Source organism: Typopeltis vanoorti, chromosome 24 (genome assembly GCF_054136105.1).
Source record: "Typopeltis vanoorti isolate ZY-2024b chromosome 24, IOZ_Tvanoo_1.0, whole genome shotgun sequence".
NCBI classification, from domain to species: Eukaryota; Metazoa; Arthropoda; class Arachnida; order Uropygi; family Thelyphonidae; genus Typopeltis; species Typopeltis vanoorti.
The window spans coordinates 84231224-84255167 of NC_143572.1; the positions used below are offsets into that span (position 1 = coordinate 84231224).

The 23944-nt window shown below is 34.6% G+C and overlaps 1 protein-coding gene across 1 annotated transcript; it reads right to left on the reverse strand.

Moving 5' to 3' along the window:
- Positions 1 to 202: 202 nt before the first annotated feature.
- Positions 203 to 4604, reverse strand: LOC150093502 (uncharacterized). Its single transcript, XM_090414091.1, has one exon. It carries the CDS (start codon positions 4460 to 4462, stop codon positions 2234 to 2236), a length of 2229 nt encoding a protein of 742 aa, XP_090270217.1. The 5' UTR covers positions 4463 to 4604; the 3' UTR covers positions 203 to 2233.
- Positions 4605 to 23944: the final 19340 nt, after the last annotated feature.

Genomic DNA, 23944 nt, shown 5'->3' on the forward strand with positions numbered 1-23944 from the left:
GCTGTCATCAATAGAAGAGAATACTCTCATCAGTGCATTTAGGTGAAGTTCCCTCAAGGAAGATTCAAGTAACATTTTCGATGAGAGAAGACGTCTTCATTTGAAGTAGAGAAACAACTATGTGTGTGTGTGTGTGTGTGCGTGTGTGATTGATGTAATTTGTTTTTTAAAATTGAATTTCAGTTATATCCCCAGAGACACATTGTCATATCGAAAACCTCTTTATTATAATTTTTTAAAAAGCTTATACATTAAAACGAGTATTTGTTAAAAGCAATTATGTTATTAAAATATTCTCACAAGATTACAAAAAGAACTGCATTTTATTAAATTTCAGAAAGTGGAGCTCTTCAGCCGAAGTTGCTTAGAAATTACAATTTGTAATTGCTAAGTAATTTCTGTTACATGACTTTTCTGCAAAGTAAATGAAAACAATTCTCATTTCACATTCGACTAAATACGCGGAACGTATGAAATGGTCGTGTAAACAAAAATAAAAAACAAATAAATTAATAATGAACACAACAAAACTAATTAACTAAAATTTTATTCACCCAAAAAGTCCTCTTAAAAATTTAGGATGAAAAAAATCTAAAATGCGTACAGTGACTTTGCGCATTATCGTTTACGAGCTGCTGCTTTCTTCCCTAATTAATGAAAGTAACTTTCCTTACTAACGTTTTCTTATCTACTCTGACGGTCTTGAAACATTTGAACTTCAAAGGACGAGAGGGTATACTGCAGCTACACATTAAAAAGGTTGGGTGGAAACTTGTCATGGTTACTAGATATTAGCATCTACAAAATTCACCCGAGAGTTCTCAGAGAACAGAAGAAAATAATCAGAGTAATCTAAAATAATTTTCAACTCCTTAGTGCCTCGTACAAGAAACACCAAGCTCTTCAAACACTTCTCTGAAACAGATTTTTATCCTCTTTTCATCGTTAAGTGCGAAGCCATCTATTTCATTTAAACATGCGAGGAACTGACCGAATATAATCAAGAAAAGAAAATTGCAGATAGTCAGTTAAGGAAACAATTGTATCCATTCCTTCAAGAGGATTTTATTTCTAAATTAGTAGCAAAACTTAAGCAAAAAAAAAAAAGTGAACCCTTAAAGTGCCTTCGGAAAATCCCTGCAGGTTCCCGATACCGCATTTCACTAAAGTGTCTACAAGAGTTTAATTTTTGTGTCATATTAAAACCGATTTAGTTCTCACTATTTTGATAAATTTGAGATGAATTTTTCTTCAGTCCACGTAACTATGATATTTTGAAACTCAAGTGACACTTGGAAAAGCAGTGCTTCTCAATAATGTATTATTTATTTTCGAAAAACTAATCAAAATAGACCCATTCACAACGATTAATTTTAAGTTGTGTTTAAAAGGGCAATTTGGAGAAATGCAAATATAATTGTACATATGTGACAACGACACACATCCACCCACCACTCATTAGCTACGTTGAATTCTTCAGTAGGTCACATGTTCCTTTCGCGAGAATGTTTACCCGCACATTGGACAAGTGCCATGTTTCTCATCAGTATGTATTCTTAGATGGCTTTTCAGACTTGAACTGATTGAAAATCATTTTTTGCAATTTTTGCATAGAAAAAATTACTATGGTGTGAAACTTTCGTATCTTTTCAGATTCGAACTGTCTGACTTTCTTCTTGCAAATTCGCATAGAAGAGGTTTCTTAGCAGAATGAACACCTAGATGTCTTTCCACAATCGAACTGTCTGAAAAATTGTTGTTGCATATTTCACATTGCAACAATTTCCCTCTGGTGTGAACACTTTCGTATCTCTTCACGTTAAACGAGTAGAAGATTTCTCGTGACAGATTTCGCTTGAAAAGGAGCAATCTGTGGTGTGCATTTTCATGTGTTTTTTTTAAAAGATCGCATGATTCAGAAAATTGTTTGCCACATATATTACACGTAATGGTTTTCCAGCAGTCGGAGGATAGTGTTTTTGATGCTATTTAAGTAACTGTATAGCAGAAAACGTAGGGCTACACACAAGGAAAGATAAAAAATATTTTCATGCACTCTTAGAGGACGTTAGAGATTCGAACTGTCTGAAAACTTCTTGTTGCCACTTTCGAAGAGAAAAGTTTTCTCACCAGTATGAACTCTCAGATGTCTCTTCAGAGTAGAACTGTTTGAAAACCTCTTGTTGCAAATTTCGCATAGAAAGAGTTTTTCACCAGTATGAATTCTTAGATGTTAATCCAGACTCGAACTATAAGAAAACCTCCTGTTGTAAATTTCGTAAAGAAACATTTTCTTACCAGTATGAACTCTTAGATGTGTTTTCAAACCCGATTTGTATGAAAAATTCTTGTTGCAAATTTCGCATAGAAAGGGTTTCTCACAATCATGTATTCTTCGATGTATTTCCAGACTAGAATTGTCGGAAAACTTTTTGTTGCAAATTGCGCATTGATAAGGTTTCTCACCAGTATGAAATCTTAGATGTCTTTTCAGAGTCGAACTGTTTGAAAACCTCTTGTTACAAATTTCACATATAAAAGGTTTCTCGTTAGTATGAATTCTTAGATGTTTTTCCAGACTTGAGTTTTCTGAAAACTGCTTGTTGCAAATTTGGCATAGAAAAGGTTTCTCACCAGTATGAATTCTTAGATGTGTTTTGAGATGTGAGCTCTGAGAAAAGCTCTTGTTGCAAATTTTGCAGAGAAAAGGTTTATCACCAGTGTGAACTCTTAGATGTGTTTTCAGATGTGAACTCTGGGAAAACCTCTTGTTGCAAATTTCGCATAGAAAAGGTTTCTCGCCATCATGTATTCTTCGATGTATTTCCAGTCTCGAATGGTCACAAAATTTCTTGTTGCAAATTCCACATTGAAAAGGTTTCTCACCAGTATGAACTCTTAGATGTCTCTTCAGAGTCGAACTGTGTGAAAATTTCTTGTTGCAAATCTCGCATAGAAAAGGTTTATCACCAGTATGAATTCTTAGATGTTTTTCCAGACTAGATTTGTCTGAAAACTTCTTGTTGCAAATTTCGCATAGAAAAGGTTTCTCACCAGTATGAATTGTAATATGTGCTTTCAGATGTGAACTCTGTGAAAAACTCCTGTTGCAAATTTCGCAGAGAAAAGGTTTGTCACCAGTGTGAATTCTTAGATGTTTTTCCAGACTGGAATTATCAGAAAACTTCTTGTTGCAAATTTCGCATAGAAAAGGTTTCTCACCAGTATGAATTCTTCGATGTGTTTTCAGATGTGAACTCTGTGAAAAACTCTTCTTGCAAATTTCGCAGAGAAAAGGTTTCACACCAGTGTGAATTCTTAGATGTTTTTCCCGACTCGAACTGTAAGAAAACCTCTTGTTGCAAATTTCGCACAGAAAAGGTTTCTCACCAGTATGAATTCTTATATGTCTTTTCAGATCTGAACTCTGTGAAAACCTCTTGTTGCAAATTTCGCAGAGAAAAGGTTTCTCACCAGTGTGAATTCTCAGATGTGTTTCCAGATGTGAACTCTGTGAAAATCTCTTGTTGCAAATTTTGCATAGAATAGGTTTCTCGCCATCATGTATTCTTCGATGTGTTTCCAGACTCGAATTGTCTGAAAACTTCTTGTTGCAAATTCCACATTGAAAAGGTTTCTCACCAGTATGAACTCTTAGATGTCTTTTCAGAGTCGAGCTCTTTGAAAACCTCTTGTTACAAATTTGGCATACAAAAGGTTTCTCACCACTATGAATTCTTAGATGTTTTCCCAGACTCGAATTGTCTGAAAACTTCTTGTTGCATATTTCGCAAGGAAAAGGTTTCTCACCAGAATGAATTCTTATATGTGTTTTCAGATGTGAACTCTGCGAAAACCTCTTGTTGCAAATTTCGCAGACAAAAGGTTTCACACCAGCGTGAATTCTTAGATGTTTTTCTAGACTCGAACTGTAAGAAAACCTCTTGTTGCAAATTTGACATAGAAAAGGTTTCTCACCAGTATGAATTCTTATATGTCTTATCAGATGTGAATTCTGTGAAAACCTCTTGTTGCAAATTTCGCAGAGAAAAGGTTTCTCACCAGTATGAATTCTTAGATGTGCTTCCAGATGTGGACTCTGTGAAAACCTCTTATTGCAAATTTCGCATGAAAAAGGTTTCTCACCATCATGTATTCTACGATGTATTTCCAGACTGGAATTGTATGAAAACTTCTTGTTGCAAATTTCGCACAGAAAAGTTTTCTCACCACTATGAATTCTTAGATGTCTTTTCAATTGCGAATTCTCTGTAAACCTCTTGTTGCAAATTTTGCAGAGAAAAGGTTTCTGACCAGTATGAAGTTTTAGATGGCTTTTCAGACTCGAACTCTCTGTAAACGTCATGTTGGAAATTTCACATGGAAATAGTTTCTCTCTGGTGTGAAATCTTTCGTGTCTTTTCAGGTTAAAGGAGTCGAAGAATTTCTCGAGACTTTGCATTTCGCATGAAAAGGAGCAATGTGGTGTGCCTTTTCATGTGATTTTTAAGATAAGTTGATTGAAATATTGTTTGTCACATATTTCACTAGAAAAAGCTTTTCTTCGAGGAGATTGTGGCGTTTTTTTTTTTTTTTTTTGCTTTTTATGGGACTATAGACTCGAAAAAGTAGAACTACACACAGGACTAGTGAAAGTTTTCTCACCAGTATGCAGTCTGAGATTTGTATTAATACTCGAACTGTCTGAAAGCGTCTTGTTGCAAATTTCGATTGGAAAAGGTTCTCTGCGGTGTGTACTCTTCCGTGACTTCTCACGTGAGATGGGTCGAAGAATTTCTTATAACAGTTTTCGGATGTAAACGAGTTATCATCTTTAGTTTACCTTGTGATGTGGTTTTTATAGTTGAGAAAATTGTTTGCCACGTACTTTACACGAAAAACGTTTCTTCAGTGAATGCATGAAGATCATAGTGCCCTTTAAGTGACCTCAGAATTGAAACCTAGAGCTACACAAGAAATTAAATGGTTTTTCTTCAGTGTGAGAACTGAGATGCTTTTTAAGGATTTGTCTGCAGTCATGATTTCCTACAAATTTCACAGTCATACGGCTTCTTTTCTGTGAAACAAAAGCTTTCTGTTTTTATAAAGGCTCTCACATATTTCACAGGTGAAAGGGTTCTCCTTTAAATGCACACTTATGTGGTGCTTTAGTGTTTAAGAGAAAGCAAATGTTTTGTGGCATATTTGGGATTGAAAAAGCTACTCAATTCGTGTGAACAACGGAATGTCTTTTTAAGAAATGCCATTGGGGAAAATGATTTGACACTTGCTTCACAGGAAACACGCCTTTTTCCACTAGGAACTTTGCAGATTGATTTGAGGTCTGCTCTATTTGCTTTCTCTGTGCCTGGTACTTTAATCGGGAAGTGTTTGTAGCGTTTACAATTTCTCAAATGCAGCTCAAAAGAGTTAAAATAGGAAAACTCCTTTTTACATTCGGTTAAAGGAAAACGTTTCCCAGTATGAGTCAGTTTTGTCTCTTTGAAGACAGCACTGTAAGAGATATGTCTTCTTGCATTTTTCGCACTTGATGTTCTGATGCGTGAACCACAAGATTGTGTATCTTCAAATAATATAAACTGAAAAACCGCCTGTCGCATATTTCACATGTCAACATATGTTCGTTGCAGTTCACTGTAGCCTTGTGCCTCTTCAATGTTCAAGCGAGTAAAAGGTCTTGCTCTAATTTTCACATGGAAATTGCTTCTCGATTGAGTGCGTTTTCTCATGCTCACTAAGATATGCTGAATCAAGGAAATTCTTCTGGCATGTCGTACTGAAGGAATGTTTTTCTTCGTCTTTCACGTGTATTTTCTGGTGCCACTTTAGGCTGTCACGGCGATGAAAGTTTTTCCCATATTTTTCGCACGAGTCTTTACTACTGGAGTCTCTTATTGTTCAATTGCTATGAATTGTCTCCTGCGTTTTAAGTTGATCTAATCGCTTAAATGCTTTGTGGCATACATAAAGATTTTATTATTATTATTATTATTCGACTGATTATTGTGAGTTTTCTGATGTCGGTTTAGGCGACTGATATACAAACTGCTTCTTGCATGATCACTTGCGAAATAATTTTCACTATTTTCATCTAAGTTAAATTATTTCAACAGGAAATGTGATTGAGCAGTCTTCTCTGTTGCAGGAGGAGAATCACTCATTGCTTTTTGAATTTGGGGCGTCGGTCGATTCCATTCCCATTTTGAGGATTTTCCCTTATGCCACTAGAAGTGCAACCTCCTCGGAATTATTTGATTTTCATTTCGCAAATCCGCCATAAAATGTTTCCAACAACTTAACAATCTTCAAAAATTGCTGGTTATCGGCTTGGCTTTAATGCATTAGTAGGCAAAATATCTCATATCAGTAACCCTATTAACAATCTGTAAAGAAAAACGAGGTAATTAATGCTAAATTAAAACTCCATTTTGTAAATAAATTAATCTCAACATATTATCTATATTTAATAACAACTACTGTATGAATTTTAATATAAAAATTAACTTGAAAGTTCAAGTCTTTTTTTAGAAAATGTGCTTTAAACATCGCAATCACTTCCTGATCCATTGGTTGTAAAAGAGAAGTTAATTTGGAGGTAAAAAGACTATTTTTACATTAGGCCAAATGTTAACTGATGAGAGATGACTAGGTACATTGTCAATTATCAGAAGCGCTTCAAATAGAATTCGTTTTTTCTTACAATAAAGTTTCACTTCATTAATAAAGTGATGCATAAGCCAATCTTCGAATAGACAACCCGTGAACAAAACCTTATCTGAATTCCGTATTATTCGGAGAGTAGCTTTATTAATTACTTTTAACCTTCTTGAATTTTCTGATCAATGCACAAATGAGGTGTTTAATTTGCAACACCAAGCAGCATTTCCTTCTAATAGTAAAATGATGCGATCTTTGAAGCTGTAAAACCTTGAGGTTTTAAAGCATCATCGAGCATTATGTCTAATAATTTTTCTGGATAACATTTTGCAGCCTCACTATCGGTGCTTGCAGCTTCACCTTGTATTTTAATTTTTTGCCAACCAGTCCGCTTTTTATAGCGGTCAAACCATCCACTACCTGCAGCAAAAGTATCTTTGCAGTCCTCCCCTTTTTGTTCTTTCACCATTTTAAAAACGGCTAATGCTTTGAAGACTGGTGAAAATTTCGTATTTCTTCTCTAACGTAATTGCTTTTCTTTGTTTCTTTTGCTCATTTTCTTGTTTTGCACTGTTGCTTCGTTTTGACATTGTTGGAAGAGTGGAAGGGTTAGAGTTAAAAAGAAAACAAACTAAAAATCAGGTGTAGTTGAGAAAACTAAGATTAACAGAAGCGCGTCGCCAATTAAACAGGAATGGACTGTTCTATGGAATGTGGAAAAATAGAGCCTTGCAACACACCACTGTTCACCAACTTGATCTTTGAATACACACCAACATATTACTCTTTGATTTATTTTTCTCTGACAACCATCTTCCTGTCCATTTTACCAAAGACCCAATCCATCCCTTGTACACAGGCATCATACCCACTATAACATACCATATTCTGATATAAACATTTTTGAATTCGATCTTTTACTAACTCTTTAAACTTCAATCACCTCTTCACTAAAAGGTCTGCATTTTTCTGCCTCTGGTGTTGATTTGCCTCTAACCTCCCAACCGGCCAAGGTGGATGAAATAGCCAGTTCACCCTAGCTTTTTTCATGGATCGAAACTTCATCGGCATTCTACCTTTTATCATGCCATTACCTCCCTCTCCCCTTAATTCTTTCACGGCTATTTTAGAGTCATTAGTAGATTAACTGTTGGTGAGGCTACTCGGAATTTCCTTCACTGACCTACGATATTTGACTTTTTTTTTTTTTTTTTTGCCTAACAATTGATCTATTGTGGCTTCCCAAAAATTTAAACGAATTTCACATGTTCGAAGATAATCAATCCTGAAATGACCACCGATCAGCTTTTGCAACGAATCTATTTAGCAATAGTAAATTTACTGCATAAGGGAGACAGGAAAGTAATCAATTATTTTTAATAGTTTAATTTTTAGCCGATTGTATTTTTTTAAATAACACATAAATTATTAATTTTTATTTTTATTTAAATATTAGAATTACTTTTTTATTTGAAAAATCTTTTTTTTAAATTTTAGATTATTATTTTTTAATGTGGCAGACTTTAAAGTTGAAGAGCAGCATTTACATTGTTCTTTCACTTTACTTACAATATAGAAACCATTTTTTTCGCGAATTTTGAAATGTTCGTATTGAAAATATTATGAAATATTTATACAGTAGTATCTCGCTAATCCGAACCCTCCAGTAATCCGAACTGTGGTTTGAAAGGGAAAAAAAAAGTTTTATTTATTATGTATTATTATTTTGTGTACAATTCTTTTTATTTAATAATCATTATTTTAACTATTATTATTTATTTTATTATTATTACAGTACAGTATTTTTTTTTTTTTCATACTGTCGATTGTACGATCATACTGTAGGCCTATTTTTTCATGACGCTCGACAGCGGTATACTTTGTACTTTGATGTGGCCTTCTAGAATTTATGAAGATAACTACGGTGATACACAAAAAGCGGAAATTCAAAACGTGCATAATTTGGTTGGAATTATAAATCCAAATGTTGAAATTTCACAAACAGATGTTACGGAATGGATCAGAGGTAGAACCGAAAGTGAATTCGAAATCAAATCAGATGCTGAAATTAGAATAAATATGACGCTACAGAATGAATTAGCAGACGATGATGACGATAAGGAATTCGAAGGAAAAAAAGTAAAACATGAAGAAGCAGTTGACATTTTTAATGTGTGTATAATAAGCAGAATAATACACCATTCCACAAAATTTTATTGCTAATGCAGCTCCGAGAAGAAGCATTCGAAAAAAGTTTAGCTTCCAAGAAGCAAAAGAAAATCAGTAACTTTTTTTTTACAAAGAAATTAAAAAAAAATTTTTTTTTTTGTGTTTTTTTGTGAAACATTTTTTTTGTGTGTGTGTGTTGTTTACAAGAAAGTGATATTTTTTACAAATTAAGTTATGTACTGAACTATGCAATTTTATTAAATCAGAATCCTCAACAATCCAGGTACATACAAACTAAATTTTTTATTAAAATAAACTTGTGTACTATATTATTTTTTAAGTTTCATATTACAGGACATTAGCATTTTTTCTATAAGTTAATTCATTTATTTACAGAATTAAATTGATGTATCATTAGAATCTGATTATTTTTGTCTTAAACGCTAGTTATTGTTGCCTCTTGGAGGAAATTCGCTAATCCGAACGAGCTCGGTTTTTATTAGTTCGGATTAGCGAGATACCACTGTATATTTAAATAATATTTACTGAAATAAATATGACCTTTTGCTTTCTTTGCTATAAAAATATTATTATATGGATTATCACATTTCAGTTTTAGAAACGAATTTTTTGTTTTGTTTTTAGGAACAACGAATGATGTTAAATTGCATTACTCGGTTTCCGACTGAGTGTTTTCAGTATCAAAATTTATATCCAATGATATCTTAGGAGGGACTCTTCGCTTTCATTTTTTTTTTTATAGGATGTAGATTAAGATAATATCCAGTGCACAATCAACGCAGATATGTTGAAAATATATGAAAAATATCCTAGGAGGGATGATTCAAAATGTATGCTTATTTAGAAAATTTTCTAACGCTCCACCCCTCCTTATTCTCTACTGGAACTCAATTTTATAACTACTCTAAATTTCTACAGGTTTGATAGACATTTTTTCCACACAGTATTGAAAATCTATTACTTAATTTTACTGCTTTCACAAAATAAGTAACGAAATAATATTGTTGTACCATGATGCTTCTAATTCTGTACTATTTCTTTGCAATCAAAAAGCAGCTGTTTTACTGTCTGCTGAAATTTTTTGAAATGTTAGAAATTCTATGCTATATTTTCACCATGTAAAACTGCTTATGTGCATACCACACAAAAGAAAGTTCAGTAGTATTATTTTTGTTTATTTTTCTTTAAAAAAAATCTAAATAGTACTACTTCTACTGCTGGTTGCTATTTCTGAAATAATCTACGTCTACATCTTAGAAATACTTGATCGGCTTAGCTGGAGGAAAAGCTAAAGGCTAATATTACTCTCACTTGAATAGAAAGAAAAGAGAGAACACTTCGCCAGAAGTCGCACTAAGCTGTAGTACAAAATACATCAAGAATGTCTCGTATTGTTTTCAATTTTCTTGATAAGTAGACATTCTAACACAGAAATACTGACATTTCTTTTAAAGGCTGATATATTATTTATGCGAAAATAATTTCTTAATTTACAGTGATCAGTTTCACTTTTATTGTCGAAAAATTATAAATTATTTGATGCAATTATCTTGTAAGAGAGGATTTGAATTATTTTAAAAGAAAAGGAACATATGCGTTACATAATTTTTTATTTGGGGGGGGGTAATCATAGACCTATTCATTCTGCAGATATTTCAGAGTATTTATTTTAAAATCGGTCGCAAGATAACTATTACAAACATTAATCACTTGGGGAACATGCCCATTCATTTTAGTGTAAAATATAGCAAAAGTTTAGCTACTTCAACTTTTTTTGTTGTGTGATAGTGATGCAGTATGGGTGGAGGTAATGTAAAACTCGATTGTAGCTTAAATATTCCAAAGCACATTACATCGATTTTTTTACTTAAGTCAAGTCCCATAATAATGATGTAAAATTATATCTTGATTGTCTCTGTACATTTTGTACTAGATGTCTTTGTAAATAGCCCTTTGGAAATGAACTGTATATACTCCTTTAATAAGAATATGTTAGAGTGTTAAAAACAAAGGCAATGTTTTTGCCGGCAGAGCTGTATGTAATAGATCTACATGGGGGCATAAGAAAGGTTGTTTATAAATTTTGTGTTTATGAGAAAGGCTTAATAGCTCTACACGTAAACATCTCCAAAGTCAGTCAGAAAGGTTCAAACAACTTTCCGATGGGATGGCTGGCAACTTACAATTAAAAGAAGGCACAGAAGAGAACAAAGAGCGGGGCCGAACTTGAAACTTAAGAATGAAAGAATCATGCCGAATTCTTCGGGGTTACAAACTTCGTGCGAGCTCAGAGAAGGCATAATAAAAAGGGATGGGGCATCCCGAATCAAGAAGTCGCTAGAGACAGTGGGCCACCCGGTTCCAGACGTCGCAGAGAGACAGAGGGCTGCCGGGTTCCAGAAGTCGCCAGAGAGCTTCCAGTCGTCCAGGCATTTTGGCGATTCCAAGCCAGAGGAGAAAAGCTAATGTAAATTACCGAAGCAGAGAGTTGGCGGTAGTTTCAGTTATTGAAAGAGCTTCCAGTCCCCAAGAAGAGAGAGAGAGGGGTCCCATTCGAGAGTCAAAAGAGACAGTTGGCAGCAATTACAGTTTCTTAGAGATGGGAGTTCAAGCTACTTGAGACAGTAGTTGTCCAGGCATTTTCGTCGAACCAAAGCAGAAGAGAAAAGGTGAGCCAAATACCAGAAGTACCTTCGCTCGGAAGTTTTTATTCTTTTCGCTGTGGGGAGAGCAACATTTTTACGGAACTGTCTGAGTCCACAGCCCGATGTTTCTGATGAGACACTGCTGATGCCAGATTTCCTGAGGAAGCTGGAGATCTGAATTGAAAGAATTGCCATAGAACTTTTGATGAAAGACTTTTGATTGAATGTGCGATACAGAGCCTTTGTAAGTTATATACCGTTGTACGATTCTTTATAATGTGTTTTAGTTGGACACTTAAGATTTAGATTAACAGTAACAAGAAGTGTCATTAAGAGAATCTATTGACATATTTGAAGTTGATATAAAGCTTGTAAAAGTAATTTAACAGAGAGGTAGCTAACCTCTTTGCAAGTAAACTAGGAATTTAATAACTGAAAATTGTAAGCAGAGAGTAAATAAGTTTTTGAGTTAAAGAGATTAATTAATGTTGAAGTAAAAAGGTTGTAATTTATGCTAAAGAATTTTTATAGATGGATAGAGAAAGCAACCTCCCTAATGTTTAAATTCGAGTATATTTCATAGTAATGTAAATGAAAATCTGTTTTGATATTTTTTTGTTAAAGGAGTGCTGCCTGATTGTTTATTTTTACAACTGCACTATTTCCTAAATAAATCGGACTTGTGAGCGGGAAACTAAGTGGGATAGCCGAAGAGTAAAGTTAAGTAAAAGATTAGAACACGACTGTTTGTGTAAAGTTTTGTTGAAGGAATTTGTGTTAGAGAGAGAAATCTGCCGGCCGTATTATTGAGTTTTATGCTAATTAAATAAATCGTTTAGTATCTTAGACATAAGACTCGTAGTGCCAACGGTAGATAAACATAGTACGCAGTAGAGTATATGAGAAAGGTTAGGAAAGAGAAAGAGTGCACAGCTAAATTAGAATAACAGCACATAAAGATAATATATAAGGTATAGAGAAAAAATAAAGACACTTAAAATAAAGAAAAATTAACAGCATGAATAAAACGGCACAGCATTCATTACAGTAAACTATCAAATGCGAAATAAAGTTCAGTTCTATTGTAAAAACATGGAAATGAAATTTCACATTCGATTCATGTGCATATACATATTTTGAATGACAGAGTACAAGCAAAACATTTGTTTACTTTAAAACTGGAGCATGATCTTTGAACTAGCAGAAAATATATACATATCAATTTAAATCATAAACGCTAATTTTATTTCGTAATGACCAATTATATTGGGAAACCAAGAAGGTGAAAGTACAACGATTACGATATAAAGAAAAAAAAAATTAGTGATATGATTAAAGAATTGCATGTTATTCTCTATAAATCAAATTCGCCAAAGCGAAATCCTTCAGGAAATCTGTAAACTTTTTATCGAAATATGATTTTGAACAAAAATAAAAATAACATAATCTGGAAAATCGGCAGTCGTTTTTTTTTTTTTTTTTTTCAATAATATTTCATTTAACTATCTTGAATTAAAATCTTCGAGAAAAAATAAAATGCTTTGTCAACTAAGCGATTAGACAAATCAGCAGAAAAATTAAAAATGACATTAGTTCTCCAAGGTAAGGCAACATTTAAGCGAAGAAACAATGCAAGGAGGTCCATTTTGTAAATGCATTATTAAAATTATTGTACAATAAAAAGAGAAAACAAAAATAAAATAAATTTCTATATTTTTGGTTTATCTAATACAACTAAGATCCAATTACCCAGCATAGAACAAGGAAGTGAGTTTCTTGTTATAGGGAACTGAGACACAGCTATGAACATGACGATAATCTGATTAAATGTTCTCTTTAATTTGAGAGATTTTCACACCTTCTAAAAGACAAACTTGCAAATTTCACTTCTTATCCATGTTCTTTCAACGCATATGGTCTGAAGCATATTCATATTTAACTAGATATCTACAGACGTCCTGGCTGATTGGAAGGTACACAACTCCACGTTGATAGAGCATTGCAATGTTCACACGATTTCGTCTTATTCAAGTCATCTTGAAAGATCTCTATGTCTGTTTTATTTACTCTTGTCATCCTCAAATTAGCATTATCAGCAAACAACTTAACTTACCTTCAGTATTCGTTAATGGAGAAATTAAGCAGGAATGGACTCTGGAATGTGGAAGAATAGAACCTTGCAACACACCACTGGTCACCAACTTAAACTTTGACTACACACACCACCATGAATGACTCTGATTTCTCTCTGACAACCATATTCCTGTCCATTTTATTAAACGCCCAAACCATCCCCTGTTCACAAACATAATGCCTACTATAATATACCATATTCTGATTTCAACATTTTTGAATTCGGTCTTTAACAAATTTTTTAAACCTTTAATCACCTCTTTACTAAAAGGTCTGTAATTTTCAGCCTCTGGTGTTGATTTGCGTGTAAGTAATGGCAACACCCTGTCTACCTTCCACTCTCTTGAAACTCTACCAGATCTAACACGTAAATTGCACATCACAGTCAAATGAAGCATGCGTTGATATTCCATCAAGTGTAAAATCCCAAGTGGCAGAATTCCACTTGAGATTTTGTAATATTGCATGCGCCCCCATTTCGTATATTACCAGTTCATAATTTCTCAAAGAACGCATTACTGTCTGTCACTAACGGAACTGACTTAGCTGCAATCTGACGTAAAACTTCGCAAAATATTCACTCAAAAATGCAATTATTTCTTTGGTTTCAGTTACCCACATACCAGCAGAATTACTTAGTTATCTTTTCATAATAACTATTCCACTTACCACCCACTAGAAATAGAAAGATATTTGGGATATTCTTTGCTCTGCGCGACTAATTTTACATCATAATTTCTTTTCTATTCCTAACCAGGTTGGTAATCATTCTTGCCCACACTCATTTATTAACTATATGTATTAATCAAAGAATTGAAAATCCAAAGCTTAGAAAATGTCTCTCTAACTTGATTTCTATCTATTATTTATTTAGCGTTGTGTTTTATTCAATTACGAAATTTTAATGTAATATATAGTGAGGTATTTATATCAAAATAATCAATAATGACAAACTTAAAAGAAAAACATTAAAAGAACAATAACTTCCCGAATCAACATCTGTGCATTGGACAGATGTAAGTGTGATAGAATTATTGAACTGTTCTAGTTTAGCAAAAACTAGAAAACTAATTTTGCAATTTTCTTTTACATTGCTGTGGTTTATGTTGTTCCAATCTGGTATTGACGAACACGTTCGTGTTAAACTTATCTGAGTATGATATAGTATAAATAAGATTTTGAGGAGTTGAGACTTTCCCATTGCATTTTTAATCCCCTCACCCATATACTCCTCAAAAACACATTATCCGATTCGTTATTTCCTTCTAATACATTAAGAGGTAAGAAATTCACCTCTGGTATCAACCAAAAATGCTAACACACCTTTAACTGTCTAAAAAATCCTCTAAGTAATGCATACAATATAATAACTATAGCCAGAGAAATAAGAATCGCTGAAAACGTCATTCAGACGTTTTCAGCGATTGACATAAATTTTCAAATGTCAGATCGAAACATTAATAGAAGAGCGGCATAATAAAAAAAGAAATTATCTAACAAATTTATTGATGCAGATGGTGTCATTCTAGCTTTTCAGTTACCCACCTGTGGACATTCTTAGATTGGCCATCTACACGCATTCTTTCGACGAAATGGGGGGGGGGGTTCGCAATGGTTTAAAGTGAACACTCCATCCTCCCTTCCCAGAAAATAAATATTCTCTCTAGAAAAGAATATATTATTTCAAATTATAAAGACCAATTTGATGATTCCAATGAAAATATTCCAGTTCTTGTTTAATGCGAACATAATCGGCATACTGATTTATGTTGAGAATTCAGAAGATGGTAGTGTTGTTATTCGATATTAGTGTTTAATAATAAAAATAAGAACAATTTTGCATTTAAAATAAAAATGTCTGATTTTTTGTCCTCTGAGAACTCAATTTTCATTAAAACAAGATATTATTTGTGATGCGAGTTCTCACCAAACGACCGATCACGCGTTATCGCGTGGACGTTGCTAACTAAATAAAAAAATAAAAAAAAATTTGGCCACCACACGAAATTCCAATTTTCAACTTGGCAATGAAAGTGTTAAACTATTCATTTCACAACAGAATCAAGAATCTGCTCAAGTAAATAAATGAAATGATTAAATATCCTTGATCTTGTTAATTCCTGTCATTTTAAGTAGATGATCTGGAAGGAACTGATCGTGAAAATAGTTGCACTTCCACTTTACTCTCTTCAATATCAAATCATCACGCGCTAGTCACTCCATGAAATAAACAGCAGATGGCGGCACAAGAAATCTTGATCATATTTCGCCATCCGTTGTGATAGTAACAACGAAAATTCGTTAAAAATAATGGAACAAAAATGAAGCAATGTTAATGTTTAGAAATTGATTACGCAAATATTTCCTTTATATGAAGTTCTTGTTCATGAAATAATCAGCAGATGGCAGCACAAGAAAGTTGCGACTACATTTCGCCATCAGTTGTGATAGTGACAACGAAACTTCGTTAAAAATATTGGAACAAAAATGAAGCAATGTTGAGAAATTGTTCATGCAAATATTTCCTTCATATAAAGTTCTTGTTCATAATAAATTTTAAACCATTTCACTTCTCTCCGTGATTCGTTGAAACTAGTAGTGTTACAGTTGTTGATAAAAAGATATCTGAAGGAGGAATATCCAAATGAATGCAATACAGCTAATCATGTCCATGTGGCACCCGTTTCGATCAGCTTTTATTATACAACTATTCGAAACTTCCCAGCCCTCATCTGCTGTGATGTTCTATTCGAATTCAATGGCACTTAAACGCCTACATCTTTTAACGCTTCACACATTGGTGAAAGAAAGAAAATTCTTCAATTTAAATTGCTCAGATATACCTGTCTCCAATCCATTAGCCATCTTGAATGGAGACGTACACAATATTCCGTTTGACAATATCAGATGGTACTGATTGGTGAATTCTCAATCTTTTCACACGGTTTGGAATTCAGATCTTTACCATCGTATTTTCAGATGTCGCATTATGCTGGAACCTTTCATTAGATTTGTTGCAGTCTTACTCGGAAAAGGAAAGAGAAGTTAGTTCGAATCTTGCAGAGAACATGGGTTTGAACCTGAACGCGTGGGAGATGAAGTTCATTTGCCGATACAAGATCTCTGCACAGCTAACTGGGGGACCTGATGTAGCTTCAAAAATTTCCATGTCCGCTATATTGAACACGGTTTGAGGGCTATAAAAATCAATCAAAACCCAACAGAATTATAATAATAATAAACAATAGGAAAATATAATTAGGCAACGCAAGGTACAAAACTACTACAAGTTTACAAAAACCTTTCACGTAGCGGAAGTAAGATAAAAAAAAAAGTGTGAATACTTTTAAAGAGTGGAATTATAAATCGGTAGGAGGAAATAGAAGAATAGAATAAATCAACAGCATTTCTCGAATTTTCGAGATAACATGGTTTCATGCAGTTAATGATGGAGGTAATGCTATGGAACGGGTTATAAATTTGGTAACCACGTTGGATAACGAGAGGGTCGACGATATATTGCCTTTCAGAATGGTTGCCGGAAACATCTGAGATAAGAGGACCTCTGTCCCCCCTTCAGACAGAGGGCTATAAAATACTTGAAAATCAACTTGGAGTATTATGAGTTAAAAAAAAATAAAGAAAGAAAGAAACTTGAATGCAAGAGATCAAAAGATAATGGCGAATACTGTATTTGGTTGAGACAGCAGGAGCTCACTATAAAACAGAAATCGGTGTGAAGTAAATGAACAGAGAAAACACGCAAAGCAATATCACCACGTAGAAATATATGGCGGTCACTTTATTTCTATATAGTGATTCTGCTGGACTTTTTTATGGTTTGGAGAGGATTCCCCATGGAATACTGGTAAGCAAACTAGAAGAAATTGGGATGAATATTAAATTGGTGATGGGGATAAGAGAATGGCTCATGGACAGATACCAAAAACGTAGTCTATGGAGAAGTAGAATCCAGAATGAAGCAGATGACCAGTGGTGTGTCTCAAGGCTCTGTGCTCGGACCATTATTGTTCAATTTATACAAAAATGACTTAATAAATGACCTGAAGAAAGATATTCAATTGCTTGCTGATGATGCAAAGTTTGGTAGCGCAATAATCAACCAAGCTGATGTAGAGAGGTTGAAATAATGATTTAAATAAGCCGGCAAATGGGCAAAAGATAATGGATGTCATTTCAATGTGGAAAAGTGTAAAGTTATGCATTTTGGAATTAAAAAATTACAAGAGTGTAATTGACAGAACTGTATGTTATCTGAAATAGTGTGAATTCTAAGTTGTTTTCCTTCCAGAATTTCCTGGAAGGAAAAAATTCTACTTGCCTGTGCTGAAGGTCGACCATCTGGAGAACCACCTTCAAAAGAAGTCTAGAAAACCTCACTCAACTCTTAGAGTCATCAAGTGTAAAACTTAATTGAAGATAATTATTCGAAATATTTTGAAGAAAAAAAAACGGGATGTTGGAAAATCTGGAACAAAAACGTTCCAGATTTTGTTGCTTTTAATTTTGTTCAAAATCAAATTTCGTAGAATACGTTAAAAATTGCCTGAAGGACGCACATTGACGACGTTGCTTTATAGTTAATATGAAAATCTTTAATCATTTCAAATGAAGTGAAGTCTGAGAAAAGTGTGAAATGCGAAATTAAAAGAAAATAGACATTTATAATTAATTCACTATGCATGGTTTTGCCAACGGCAGGAGGGTTGGAATACTCCCAAACAAACATAACATTTTAATCAATTCCGTATAGGACATGTCTCAGATAATTTTATCATATCTATATTTATTTATGTTCCTTCCACCTACGAATGGTTAACAGCGCGGCATGCATTTCCATACATCGTAGTAGCGCAAGGTGAAATAAGAAGTATCGTTCAAACCTTATTTATTGCAATAATTTTTTTCAGAATATTTTTAAACAACTGTTTAACACAAGCGTGGAATAGGGCAGGTAGTCCCCCACCAAAAAAAAAAAAAAAAAAGTGAACGCTCCTTCAAACACATGAACTATTTTTTTCAAAAAGAAAACATTTAGTTTTCGATAATAAAATGGAAATTGTGGTTATTACAAATTAAAAAAAAATATTTTGAAATAAATATTGTATCAGACAGTATTGGAAATCTCGGAATTTCTATTTAGAATATATCTTGTTTTGTTTTCAGTTATATTCTAATGCGCACTACTGCTTAAAGCTCTTTAGTGTCACTTCTAAAGTGGTCTTTCTTTCGCAGTAGCGTTTAGCCTTTACCTGCAGCTAAGGAGATTATTGTTAAGACAAAAGTTATTTCCAAGCAGTAAAAGTCATCATATTTGGAATTTTTTAAGAAAAAAAAAACTCTATTGAACTTTCATTTTTTTTCTAGCATAGATGTAAACGGTTATTAAATGGTGAAAATATGGAAAAGAATTTCTAAAACTTAAAACAATATCGACAAACACCAGAACAAATTATTGTAGAGTGCAAAATAAAAAGTAAGGAATTACAAGTATCTGCTTCGGCCGGTCACTTCATTTATCAAACCGTAAAACGAAGTTAGAGATATTGCATTTTTGTTGGATAGATTATTATTATTAGACACCTCCAGGGAGTCGAAAGACTCAACAAGGGAGGGTACTTGCTTTATAACTTTTTCTCCGCCATTCCATCCACAAACTGAACGTAACTACACCAACGCCATCTACCGCCGACCACCACCACTAGTATTTTCAAAGACAATCACAAACATCCATGCCCACGGCTGGATTCGAGGCCGCGGCCTTTTGGCTGGAGAGCGGATACGCTAACCACTCAGCCAGCCAGGCTGGCCGAAGGTTATGAAATGGTGAAACTATAGAAAAGAAATCCTAAAACTTAGAATAATGTCAAGAAACACCAGAACAAATGATTCTAGAGTTCAAAATAAAAAGTCAGGAATTAGAAATATCTGCTTCGGTAGGTACAACAATATTACTGACTGACTTCTTTCATCAAACGGTAAAATGAAGTTTTTTACCGTTTAATGAAAGATAGATACTGATTACTGTGTGTGATAACTTTCAAACCAGTAGAAAATTAAAGAGAAGTAGTTATATATAATTCAGTTCCAGGAGTAACATTCTGAAATTAAGAAATTCGTTGAAAAAAATTTGGTAAGACATAAAAGATAAATATAAATAATTAAAGAAATGCACACATTCTTCTTTGATTTGTAAAGTCATAGGTTACATTTTGAACATACTTACCTCCGTGAGAAAGAACTACGCATTCCTGGTGTGTTTAGTAGTCAACAATTCGATGATTAAGAAACATCTGGATACACGTGCACACCTCACATCCTAACTGGCGAATGCATGCTGGAGATATAAAAAGAAATTCAGTAGTGTAAGTGCGCCCCATGTAAACCGACGCCCCGTTGTCTAGTGTTTCCGCCAGCTCTATACTATACAAACATAACCTGAAATATCCCGGGGATTAACTTTGGTGCAACTGCAATAAACCTCATTTTGGCCCGAGGGAAAAATCCATCGAATTACGTCTTGAAGAACATAAAAGAGACGTGACATATGGCAGTACAAGAGCTAGTGCTCTGTCGAACCATGTCTGTTGAATGCGTCCTGCATGCAAAAAAAAAAAAAAGTCGGGTAGTGTAATGACGCCCTCTGAAACGATCACCTGGATAAGCGCTCGGCGTGTCTAGTGCTTCGACCAGCTCTATACCATGCATAGCGAAAAACAACTTGCATTTTTTGCTAAATGTTATTAAAAGTCACAGTATACAATATATTTAGTGTGCATCCACATTTAATAAATGTTAATGTTAAAAATGTTTTTATTTTATTTTTCTACTCACTTCAGCACTCTTTGATGAGTATGCATCATCTGATCATCTGCTTAACGTGTAAACTCGGCCCTGTAGTTATGCGCGGCATCTATACAGTAGACCACCACCCAAAGAAATGCGATCTCAAAAAATTCACCCACAAAAATCAACCTTTATAATATATATATATATATATATATATATATATATATCTCCAACCATAAAAAAGAACAAAAAAAATCCAACTAAATAACCCATAAACACTAATTATTATCCAAAAAAAAAAAAAAAATTCACATACGCTTCACCGAACATCCATGGCCTAAACAGCAATATAAATGATGTATACCACAATCTACGGTCGTCTTACCCAGAATTACTGTTCCAGTCAAATCCCCAACTGGCACCCTCATTTGCCCCCATTACCCATTACACAGCTCTTTTCATCACAAGGGCAGTATCTCTGAATTTAACAGAACTGACATACCATGTCAGAGTGGAAATCCTTAATTTGCTATTGTTTGATCTGCCATAGCTCAATATTTCTCTACCAAATCAACCTGCTTTTTGGTATGACCCATCTATTGCTCTCCAAAGCCTGTCAACCCGCTCTGTTTAGAGCAGAAATTTCTGCCGTCCTAAACCGCAATAGTGAGGCTATCCTTCTAGAGGACTTAAAATCCACAACTTGAATTGGCTTCTCATTCTCCGGTGTCATAGATCAAGCAGGCAGGGATTCTGATGTGTTTGCCATCAGCAATGACTTTCTCAGATCATTAATCTACCTACCAGAATACCTGAAAACCCCTCCAACTTGCGACACACTTGACCTCTTCCTAACAAGCTCCTCTTCCAGGTGTACTGTGCTTGACAGTTCTATTTGTAACACTACACTACAAGGTTGTTATCTGGTAGGAACTCCATGAATTATATTCCTCCCTCTCTTCCCTGGACCATCTACAGCTTGTTCTTCTAATCAAAAGATTGATTCTGATTATTCATCTCGTATTCCACTCCAAATTCTCAGCCACCATCAAAGGACTGGTGTTCGAAAAAGTGAATCAATGCTGTAAAAGAAAAACCTGTGCTTACCACGAATGGCTCAAACGAAATGTTCTGTTGCTCACAATGCCTGTACTACAACCAGCAACAGCCGTAAAAGAATCGTCACCAAATGTAAGTCAGACTTTGAAAGGGCAAAATGCTGCAAACTCGCCTCTTGCGAAATGGCAGTCGATCTTTATGGTCTGTTGCCAAGCGTATTGAGAGCAACTTCTGCCACCCAGGTTCCCATCACTCTCTCATTCTGATGGTACAGCAGTTTTCTCACCTAAAGACAAGACCGACTTACTGGCATCACTCCTCTCTTCCAATTCCTGCATTGATAACCTGGAGAAAGATCCCTTACCTCCACCAACAAAGGCATTCTTCATTGAAGCCATAGTCTTCCGACAAAATGGAATCCGAAGAATACTTACTAACCTGAACACAAAGAAAGCACCTGGTCTTGATAGTACCCCACCTATTATGTTAAAACTTATGCTTCAGAATGAAGACCTATCCTGTGTTGCCACGTCAGTCTATTATATTCAACTGCCATCTACTTTCCAACATGGAAATAGGAGACTTATCGAGGCCTCCTGTTTCCATGTTTATCAAAACCATAAAAAAAATTTGGAGAAATTCACATGGTTGCTCTCGACATTTCAAAGGCATTTGAGGGGGTTTGGCTAAGGAGTTTACTTAACAAACTGCCATCCTAATTTCTGCTTTACTAACTTTCTCATTGGTCACTCACTACACATCATGATGGACGGTTTACCCTTCAGATTTATTAAACTATGTAGGAGTACCCCAAGGTTCTGTTCTTTCTCCCCTTCACTTCCTCTCATATATAAATGATCTGGTCTTTGAAAAAAGAATCCATAGCTCTACTGATGATGACAGGACACTCCATTCCTCGTTTTCAAACGAAAAACATGTAGTACTCAAGTATTACAATCCGTAATGTCTATCATGAGCAGTGACCTGAACTCGTAGCTGTATTCCAGTGGGGCAAGTTCAACCTTGTAAGCTTTAATGCCACCAAAATTCAGTTCTGTCTGATCTCTCACAGGAAAGAGCTTGCATCATTCCCTCTTACCTTCAGTAATATATCCAAACATGATGAGATTTTTCTTCTTGGACTGAATTGTACATCCAATCTTTCCTGGCACAACCACAGTTCAACTACAGCTTTTGCAGCCTTCAAAATACTTGAATTCATGACATGGTTCGACAGAGCACTCGCTCTTGTTCTGCGGTATGTGATGTATCTTATGATGATGTTCAAGACGTAAATGGATAGATTTTTCTCTCTGGCCAAAATAAGGTTTAATGCAGTTGCACCAAATTTGGTAAACGCCAGGATATTTCAGGTTGAGATTTATTTGTCTGGAACCACTAAGCAAGGAACGGCGTTTCTGAAGAGGAGTGAAAGAAGTCCAGATGTTGTATATTTTAATAACTTCGGCTAATGTCGGGGAAACGGAGCTGATATACGATAGGGATATGTAGCCTTTTTCACTATCTTCAATATGACAAGGAGGTGGGTTGAAAAATAACTTCTCTTTGTTTCGAATAAATATTTTGATGAAAGGTAGTAAGAAGAAACTGAAGCTTCTTGTTAATATCTTCTTCACAGAGGAGTGAGTGAGTGAACATGTTTGCCTACCTTAGAGATAAGCAGGGCCGGCGGAAGCGGGCATGCAGAGCATGCGAGCGCCGCTAAGAAGGGGGCGCTGCCGCCGGGGATCGGTTCATAAGTTAATTTTTAAGAAACAAAATTTTTATCATAAAATCAAAAAATTCTTAGAATGATCAATATTAAAACTAAATAATGCCGGATACACCGAATAAAAATTGAATATTGCCGCCTCTTTGATCAGCCGGCTGTTTACAATTTTGCACCGAGAGCAGGTTAAATGCTTGCCTGCAGAATGTTGTGTCTACTGCAGTCTATCTAAAGTGAAACGGTGAACGGTTTCTATGCACAGAAACGAATTTTCGTAAAAAAAAACATTTGTTGCTAGTTAACCAGTCATATGGTTCGCATCTCAGTAGGTTACTGACAGTAGCACAGTGCGGACTATTATTTCGTCTCTATGTCGTGTTGTGTAATAATTTCTTGTGGATATAAAATAGAAATGGAATCAAAAATTAAAGAAAAGTTATCCAGTGCACAAAATCATAAGCATCATGATGCAAAAGAAGCAGATATTAAGAAACAAACTGGGGCTCTTAATAAATTTGTTCAAATATTAAAATATTCCGATGCAGATTGTAACCAACTCGATACATCAGAAATCAGAGTTGAAGAACCGTGCACATCATCTAGTTTGTATGAAATTACTATTGCAACTATTGAACAAGATAACAAGACGCATTAAGTGAAAAACAGTTAGAAGATTTAGTTGTAGTTGACCACGAAACTA

Bases quoted from the DNA above. Each gene is read 5' to 3' on its own strand.
- LOC150093502 (XM_090414091.1), bottom strand. From the start codon at position 4,462: ATGCAAAGTCTCGAGAAATTCTTCGACTCCTTTAACCTGAAAAGACAC.